At 42.4% G+C, this 9,403-nt stretch overlaps 1 protein-coding gene across 5 annotated transcripts in view; it reads left to right on the plus strand.

The window, feature by feature from the left end:
- The window catches only part of CAP1 (cyclase associated actin cytoskeleton regulatory protein 1), a 29,117-nt gene extending 19,763 nt beyond the window's left edge, over nt 1–9,354 (plus strand). For all 5 annotated transcript variants that reach the window (XM_064281785.1, XM_064281786.1, XM_064281787.1 and 2 more), the window contains exons 5-13: nt 1,728–1,871; nt 1,973–2,058; nt 3,406–3,511; nt 4,751–4,928; nt 6,408–6,592; nt 6,760–6,883; nt 7,030–7,112; nt 7,420–7,563; nt 8,170–9,354. In XM_064281785.1, the coding sequence (XP_064137855.1) occupies nt 1,728–1,871; nt 1,973–2,058; nt 3,406–3,511; nt 4,751–4,928; nt 6,408–6,592; nt 6,760–6,883; nt 7,030–7,112; nt 7,420–7,563; nt 8,170–8,253 (1,134 nt within the window). In that variant the 3' untranslated portion in view covers nt 8,254–9,354. The remainder of the gene's footprint in view (nt 1–1,727; nt 1,872–1,972; nt 2,059–3,405; nt 3,512–4,750; nt 4,929–6,407; nt 6,593–6,759; nt 6,884–7,029; nt 7,113–7,419; nt 7,564–8,169) is intronic.
- The last annotated feature ends 49 nt before the right edge of the window (nt 9,355–9,403 follow it).

Here is a 9,403-nt window from a genome sequence, read left to right on the forward strand (position 1 = left end):
TACTAATAGTTGGTTTAGTTCTAGTTTGACGCTGAGGACAAGATGAGAGGTTTATGCTAAATTATCTCGACATGCTAAAATAGACCTACCAGCCTCATGATAATGTACGTTTACACCAAATCCCAGTGTAGAGTCAGACTTAAAGTGCCATTACACATTTATTGGTGTCCACTGGTTTTGTTTCCTGTCATCTTGCTTAAAATGGTAGTTGCCTCTGAGACTTTGCTGCTTCTCCCAATAGAAAGCCTCTTAAAAGCTTCTTGGGCCCTTGGGCCCAAATTTATCATGCTATCCCCGAGGTCCTTTGGGTCATAGCGAGGTGGTTCTGTGGCTTCACTATGAGTGGGCTTTAGTCATGCTCCTGGGGAGATCTTACAGCTCCAAAAGGACTGCTCCTTTCCTCATCCTTCACTACTTAGGGGATCTCCCACCACCTTCACTCCTACCTCAAAATTTTGCTGCCAACTTGTAAAAAAGTTTGAGAAAATTAAGGTTTTTCTCAAAGCCAAAGTTTTTAGTTTTGCTTATTCTTTCTGCGTTTGGATTTCCTAAGCAAAGAGGGATAATAAAACAAGTCTTTAAAACAATGCTGTATTAAAACCTTTGGTCTGTTGGCATGCCTAAATAATACAAAAGTAGTGCAAGATAATGTGAAATACATCACACTAATTCTTAATCTATCCTGAATGATGAAACAGTTTTGTCTAAACCTTTTCTCCAAACCCACACTTTCCAAAACAAATCAGGCAGCTGAGACACTATTACATCTCCTTTGCTTCAGACCAGGGTCAACAAACTACAGCCCGCAGGCCATGGCCTGCAACCTGTTTTTGTAAATAAAATTTTATTGACACAGCTATGTTGAGTAGTTGCAACAGAGAGCAGATGGCCCACAAAGCCTGAAATATTTACTGTCTGGCCCTTTACAGAAACAGTTTGCCGATCCCTGCTTTAGATTTTTTTCTTGCTTAGATCTGAGAATTGAGATGTTCAGGAAACGAAACTTTGGAAGAAGGATAAACACATTCTTTTTGTGGACACAGAAATACAAAATTCACCTGGATTAGTTTTGCTAAGCGACCTGCTCAAATGCCAAGCCCCCTAATTGCACTTGCTTCAGCAGTTCTTTACTCAGCAGATGCTGTATGGCTAGCAGTGCATTGAGGGCTCTAAGGTTATAGAAGAAGGGTAAGATAAAGTCCTCGTTTTTGTTTTTGAAGAATTATTGAGAAAGAAAAACATAGTCATATGGATTCACCAATAGTTTGTGCTGGTGTGTGATGAGGTACCAAACTTGGTTATGCTGACAAATGCTGTAGGAGGCTGGTGTGACTGGGCTTGGAGTAAGGCTGCTCTGAAGCCTGAGAAACATTGGACTAGGTGGAAAACGAAGAGGAAGTCATGAATAAAGGCACAGAATTGAACTAGTATCTTCTGTGAGTGGAACAGAAAAGAGAAAGGTAGTCGAAATAGTAGTATTTTGTGGTATAGCTGGAGTATGTGTCCTGATAGTGAAGAGCCACAAAATCCAGTTGTAACTCTATGGGGAGAGTGAGATGATGAGCAAGCAGTATTTTAGCCATGTGAATCTGCAGTATGAAGACAAAGTTTATTTGGGTGCCTATTGTAATCATAAAGAATTCTTGCCTTCAGGATCAGAGTTGACCAACATATCAAAGCTTTTACAGGAAGACTCTAACCTGAACCTTTCCTGCATCTTTTCTTAGAATAAGCTTTCTGAATTGTTGGCGCCTATCTCAGAGCAGATCCAAGAAGTGACAACTTTTCGGGAGAAGAACCGAGGCAGCAAGTTGTTCAATCACCTGTCAGCTGTCAGCGAAAGCATCCAGGCCCTGGGCTGGGTAGCTATGGTGAGCAGTGTAACTTCCAGGGGAGGGAAAGGATAGACTGGAAGAGGTAAGGAAATATGGCTGGAGAGGCTCTGAGTCACTGACAGCTTCTTTCTCTCTAGGCTCCCAAGCCTGGTCCCTACGTGAAAGAAATGAATGATGCTGCTATGTTTTATACAAACCGAGTCCTCAAGGAGTACAAAGATGTGTAAGTCCAGTTTTTCCTCCAGGGGGAAAGGACGATACATACAGACCCAGCTGGTTACTTGCTAGAGTAGAACTTTGGGATTAAGCTGCTCTTTGGTTCTCCTATCTCAGGGCCGTTTTCTGGAACACTTAATAAGCATTGGCTTATAGAGCTGTATTCGCAAGCAGAAAGTGTTTCTGCTTCTGTTTTTTCTCCATGGTTGGTAGACGCCCTTTTATTCTTCTAATCCTTACCCCTCCATGCTTAGGTTTTGCTGGAGGTAGCATGGACTTTATGCTCTTTAATTTGCCCGTTTATATAAAATTTTGTTCCTGTGTTGAGGATTTCTAAATTGCCCTGTAGTGAACAGAGTTCAGTTGGATTTATTAGGAAATGAACCTGACTATTCATGCTGTTAGGTAAAGTGAGAGTAAGGTTGCCTAGCAAACACAGATAACAGGTAAGGGGAGTCACAGTGTGTCTTAACAGGTAAGGGGAGTCACTTTAACCACCTGTGCACACCAGTCCTAGCTGACTTCTACATTGCTGGTTTTGAGCTGGAGTGACTGGCAGGCAGCTATTACTTTCTTTCTTCTATCCATCATCAGTCAGCCAATATTTGTTGAGTAACTGCTATGTGCCAGAAATAAGCCTTCATATGTGTAAAATGTGTCCCAGAACACCAGGCACCTCTTGATCCTTCCAGCAGTGTGATGAATTAAGCACTGCAATGATCTGATGATCTACCACCATCACCCTATCACTTCATAGTTGAGGAAACTAAGTCTTAGGCTAAATAACCTTAAAGTCTTCCAGCTAATATGTAGAAGAGAGGGGACTTGAACTATAGTGCAGCACTATTTCTATAATGTAATGCTGGTTATTCCTTTTTTATATTTGGTGGGGGCTGTAGCATACATACTTCGACATAAGGCACTATTCTATGAGGCAGTTGAGTTTCCTGGGGCCCTAGAGTTGCATAGAGGCACTCAAGAGATCTCTCCACCATAGCTTCATTGTCAGAATGTCTGCTTTTATCAGTTTATATATTAGGTTACATTTATATATTATATATTAGGTTCTGTGTAAGGTGTACTTTGAAAAACTGTTCTACTAAAAAAAGAAGTTTGAGAAACACTGTTTTAGAGATAGAGGTATAATCCAGTGTGCCTATCCTGATGGAGTTTGCTCTAATTGGGGGCAAAAAAAAAAAAAAAAGGCTGAAGAGTGATAGAAAAGCTACCATTAAACAGATTCTAAGGAATGCCATAGGCAGGAGGCCGTGAGCCCACAGGAAGGAGGGATTCTGAAACCACTATTGTAAGGTACCCTGGCTGCCTATAATGAGCTCTTCCTTCATTCTTCCAGGGATAAGAAGCATGTGGACTGGGTCAAAGCTTACTTGAGTATATGGACAGAACTGCAGGCTTACATTAAGGAGTTCCATACCACCGGACTGGCCTGGAGCAAAACGGTTAGTGAGCTTTGTCCTTCCTGTTTTTTATTCCTTCAGGATGAAGGGCCATAGGTTTCTTAAATTTTAATACCAACAGTGTCTAAGAAGGAATGAATGGCATAGTCTTTTTATTGGAAGATAGAAAAGGGGGAGAAGGAAAGGCAGAAAAATAGACGAGAGCAAAGAAAACAAGGGAGAGAGGAGAAGGAATATTCACTTCTATTCATTTTCAGTAAACATGGGTCATGGACAGTGATTGGTGCAGAAGGGAGACACAGATGAATGAGTTACACTGTCCCAGCCCTTAAGGGAGCTTGAAGATACAGATACAAAACCCCAGTACAAACCACCAAGCTAGATGCTGTAAAAAAGACACAGATTACAGAGTATGAGAGAAGAGTGATTCTCGCTGGGAGAGATGATACTTAGAAGGTGTGTACTCTGATCTGAGACTTGAAGCAAGTATAGGAGATTGAGAAGTGGGAGAAATGAGAATATTAGCAAAAGGCACTGCTGAAGCAAAGTAATTACAGAGTAAATGTGGAGATTGGTCAGCTCTGGCTTCAGTAAGAGGAGATGGTCAGAGATTTTTAGGAGAAAAGGCTGGAAAGGAAAACTGAGGCCCTTGGACTTTACAATGTGATAAAGAACTATCATAGGTATTTGATCAAGTGAGTGATAATCAGCTTTGTCCTTAAAAGAGTCTCAGTAGGTCAAGGATAAGGGTTTATGTCCGGATTATGGAAGTGGTCATGGTTCTAGGGGCTGGTACGAAAGAATTTTCAGGAGATACAACCAAGGTTATAGAAAAACGTAAAGAGGTTGAGGAAGACACAAAAAAACATTGAGCAGTCAGCCTTGGATTGTAACGTCTTTCAATGAAATAGGGACAAGGGGATGATTGTACAGGTAGGGGGGTACAGGCAGGAGATGATAAAATCTGTTTGGGACTTGTTGACTGTGAGCCACTGGTGATACACTAGGTAAGGGAGATGTGAAGTACATGTTTAGAATTGTGGGTTTAGAGCTGGAATCAGGTAGATGGGAAAGCTGAGAAATGGAGCAGCAGAGAGTTGAATTCTTAGGCAAGGGTGACAAGGAATAAAGCCAAGTTGAATGTGGGTAGAGAGCATTAATTATTATCTCAAGGGCTATGGGGGATACCCCATGTAACCTGGACACATGGTAGGGCCCTACTGGGAATGGTACAGAGGGAGAGAGAGAGGATGACTGTGTCACCTGTGCTTATTGTTTCAGGGGCCTGTAGCAAAAGAACTGAGTGGCTTGCCATCTGGACCCTCTGCTGGATCAGGTCCTCCTCCCCCACCACCAGGCCCGCCTCCTCCCCCAGTCCCCACCAGTGCAGGCTCAGATGACTCTGCTTCACGCTCAGCACTGTTTGCCCAGATTAATCAGGGGGAGAGCATCACACATGGTAAGTGAATACTTTGATGAGAAGAGCTGGTTCACCAAGTTGGTTGAGCCAGACCTTACCAACCCTGACTTTGTGTGGGAGAATTAAATTTGGGATGTCATGTTCCTTTAAGTTACCCAAAAGGAGAGCAAAGCTGGCTTAAATGGAAATTGAAAATGGGTGATTACAGTTGGGGAAGCCTTCTGCCCCATGGGAGAGTGATTTACCACAAGTGGCATACATAGTGAACCCTTTTGTGCCCAGGATGGTGTATGGTGCTGGCAGTTTCATCAGAGCTTTGTCCTTGTTACCACAGTGGCCTCTTTGGGAAGCCCTGTGATTGGAACACTGTGGGGGGACCTGGGGCAGGAGGCTTAACTTCCTCAGAGGATGTATACTAGTCACATCCAAAATTTTCATAAAAATTACCTACTGCTGGTATAAAGAAACTAGACACTTTATACACTGCGAGTGGAAGTCTAAATTGTATTGCTGTCTTGGAATTCTGGGTCAAGAAGGTTAAAAATGTTCTTTCCCGCTTCTAGGAATTAGTCCATAAAATATCTAAAATACAGAACAAGTTTTGTACACAGTGTCATTTCTAATACTAAAAATGGTATAACAACATAATTATCTAACAGTAACGGATGGTTAACTATAGTCTGTCCTCTTGATGGAATAGTATGTAGCCATTACATTTTTTTCTACAGTGAACCATGTAGTGTTTAAGAACAATAACAAAAATCTAGTATTTCAGCTACAACCACAAGAAGTAGTGGCCATTCAGCATCGGTTAGTCAGCACAGGCTAGGCCGTGTTCAAGAGCAAGGTCTGCATCAGCCTGCTGAGGAGACTTTGGAATCTTTTCCCTTAAAAAAAAATATATCTATCTATCTATCTATCTATCTATATATATATATGTATATATATTTAGAAACTAGGTTAATGTGAGAAGTTTTACTGTTAATTGGTTAAACCACATTTATTGTGTATGGTTACAGTGAAATAAAAAACAACTATGAATAGAAGAAATGAGTTTCAAGTGCCAACAGAGACTGTGTGGGTGGGGGCTAGGGTTAGCTGTGAGGGAGGTTTTTCTGTTTTTACCACATTTTCTTTAGTACCAGATGATCACTTTTTCCTCTTATATCGCTTTTAAAAGTACACATATATTTATATATTTTGTGATTATATGTTTGGCATCTGTCTTTCTAAATCTTTTTCTGTGCATTTACATGCCCCCTGCCAACATACACACATTCCATATTTTTTAAGATGGGGAAAAAACATGTTTTTTTAAATGGGAGCATGTAATTTAACCTTGGGGGAGAAATATTAAAGTACTTCTCTAAAACTTTGCAAGAGAACCTCTTGCCCTGGTTTTTGGCTTTAAGTTTTCTGTTAAGGATCGGTTTAACCTGATAGCAGAAGTTGGTTATTGCCTCAGTCCAAAGCCCTGGTATGAGGAACAGGAACAGAGTAACTGCCGTTCTTTTACAGCCCTGAAACATGTATCTGATGACATGAAGACTCACAAGAACCCTGCCCTGAAGGCTCAGAGTGGTCCCCTACGCAGTGGCCCCAAACCATTCTCTGCACCTAAACCAGGAGTCAGCCCCTCCCCCAAACCAGCTGCAAAGAGGGAGCCAGCTCTCCTTGAACTGGAGGGCAAAAAGTGGAGAGTGGTGAGTTAAAACTAACAGGACTGGGACGGAGGATTTAAACAGGGAGCAGAGACAACTGAGTGTAGGATTCTGGCTTAGATTGAAAGAACAAGTTTGGGACAGCCTCAGTTACTTTGGGTGGTGTGTGCTTAGTGATAAGATTCCTGAAAGGAGTATCTCTTTAACAGGAAAATCAAGAGAATGTTTCCAACTTGGTGATTGATGACACAGAGCTGAAACAGGTGGCTTACATATACAAGTGTGTCAACACAACATTGCAAATCAAGGGCAAAATTAATTCCATTACAGTAGGTAAGTCCTTTTGAGTGTCCCAGGCAATGTTGGTCCTGGAGCCTGAGAGGGTTAGAACCATTTTACCTATCCTCTTCCTAAAGATTCTTAATTATGTTACTTTCCTTAAAGGTTATACTGTCGACCTGCTCCCTTTTTTCTCCTAGATAACTGTAAGAAACTCGGTCTGGTGTTCGATGACGTGGTGGGCATTGTGGAGATAATCAACAGTAGAGATGTCAAAGTTCAGGTAACTTGATCTCTTGGCTCCTTCCTCTGGTCCCTGAGGGATTAATTGAGACACAGCAGACCCACAGATGTTGCTCTGGTGGGAATCTGATTCTACGAAGTCTGTAAGCTGATCTGCTTTGGATGTGTTAGGAGGAGTTGGCTCTATAGTGAGCTCTTCCTAGCTCGCGACCAGCCTGCCCCTAGCATCCAATATCCGGTGCACCTGTGAGCTTTTTATGTAGCCGCTGCATCCTGTGAAATAGTGGAAGTTTTTCCTACAACTGCTCTTAACTGGTGGGACTCAGTTTTCTTGGTTTTCTCTGCAGGTAATGGGTAAAGTGCCAACCATTTCCATCAACAAAACAGATGGTTGCCATGCTTACCTGAGCAAGAATTCCTTGGACTGTGAGATAGTCAGTGCCAAATCTTCTGAGATGAATGTCCTTATTCCTACAGAAGGCGGTGACTTTGTAAGTTTCTTGATCTCTTCAGTAGTATGATGTTAAAAGGAAGGGACTGATGACCTCTTACATTGGAGAAAGCTGTTGGATAGACACTGTGCACTGAGTAGGGAATACCCAACAATGCACACCTCAAGCACGCAGAAGCCTGGAGTTGTCACATGTAGTACAGTTCCAAAGGGGCTGGTTTCTGCTTTTAAGTTGAGCAGATACTCAGGGTAGCAAAAAAGACTGGGAATGAGTCACAGCACTTTGTCTGTCAGGCTGGTGCCACACACATACACATCCTCCTTATGCCTCAGAGGTTTAACCATCTGTCCGGGGTCACAGATCAGTGAGCAGGAGGACACAGATTCAAACCTACATCTGTTTGGCTTTGAAGCCTTTGTTCTCTTTCCCATGCGCTAATGCTCCTCTGTTGTATTAGGAGTAAGGAAGGTGGTAGCGTAAGACGTGGTGTTGCCATTTACATGGCCATGCTTTTTCAGACGGAGTCAGTTTCTGTCTCACTACATGCTACTCTGCTCTCAGTGGAAGCAAGCTTTGGGAGAAGTATGAGAGTTGACCTCTACTCTTATTTAGCTCAAATTTTTGAACTGTTGTCTCTATTTGCAGAACGAGTTCCCAGTCCCTGAGCAGTTCAAGACGGTATGGAATGGGCAGAAGTTAGTCACCACAGTGACAGAAATTGCTGGATAAGTGAAGTGCCACTGGGTTCTTTGCCCTCTCCCTTCACACCATGGGATAAATCTGTATCAAGACGGTTCTTTTCTAGGTTTCCTCTACCTTTCTGCTCTTAAACTGCTTCTCTGCCCTGAGAAGCACAGCTACCTGCCTTCACTGAAATATACCTCAGGCTGAGATTTGGGGTGGGATAGCAGGTCAGTTGGTTGTCTGCAGGAAGGTGCAGCTTTTCCGTATCAGCCCAACCACTCCAATAGTTCATTCTTAAGGAACTGCAGACCAGGACTGGTAGGTTTGGGCTTTCAGCTTTTGGGGGTTATTCTACCAGCAGTCTATTGGAAAGAATAAAACAGTCCCTAGGAATTAACCAATCAGAGTGTTCACACAAATTAATCTTTTTCTAACAATGCTCATGAGGGTAGCAGAAGCTGGTATGATTCTAGCTGGTTCTTCTAATCAAACTAATTTTCCACTGTTGCTAAGTTACGTAAGGGTTGCACTGGACCAAAGGCTGAGGCTTGGGCATCTAGCATTCCAAGCAAAATAGTTTCCCATAAGCATTCCTTTTATTTTGCATTCCATCCTGGGGCTGCCTGAACCATGAAATAGTAGGTTCTCCTGTACCAGCTGCTGTAGCAGCCAGTGCCCTGCACCCTGGGCAGTTCAAGGTATCCTGGAGCCTCTCTCTGGGATCCCTGCCTAGCACCTTCCTACAGAGATGACTTTTTTTTTTTTTAACAAAGAGAAAACAAGAACACACCATTCCAAGGCATCTGGCATTCCTTCCTCCTTCTGTGCTAGGTGCCTGTCATCCATCTTTACTGCCCCTTTTTTCCTGTCATGCTCAACAGCTTATGGCTTCTGTCCAGGACCTAACAGAGGGCTAAAACCTCCACTGCAGGCTGGTTTTAGGTCTTGATTTATGTAAGAATCTTGCACAGCACTGCTAGTATAAATTTCAGTTTTCCCCTCTAGGACAAACACCAAAATATGCAACTTTTTTGGTGGGAAGAGAAATTGTCCTGTGACTTCTACCCATTTCCTGAGGCCTGTGGAAATAAACCTTTATGTACTTAAAATTATACAGAAAATAGAATAAAGTTAATACCAAACTTGCTTAGTTATTTACCTATGATATTTGCTGTACAGCGATGTAAAATAGTGA

Source organism: Loxodonta africana, chromosome 3 (genome assembly GCF_030014295.1).
Source record: "Loxodonta africana isolate mLoxAfr1 chromosome 3, mLoxAfr1.hap2, whole genome shotgun sequence".
In the NCBI taxonomy this organism is placed as follows: Eukaryota; Metazoa; Chordata; class Mammalia; order Proboscidea; family Elephantidae; genus Loxodonta; species Loxodonta africana.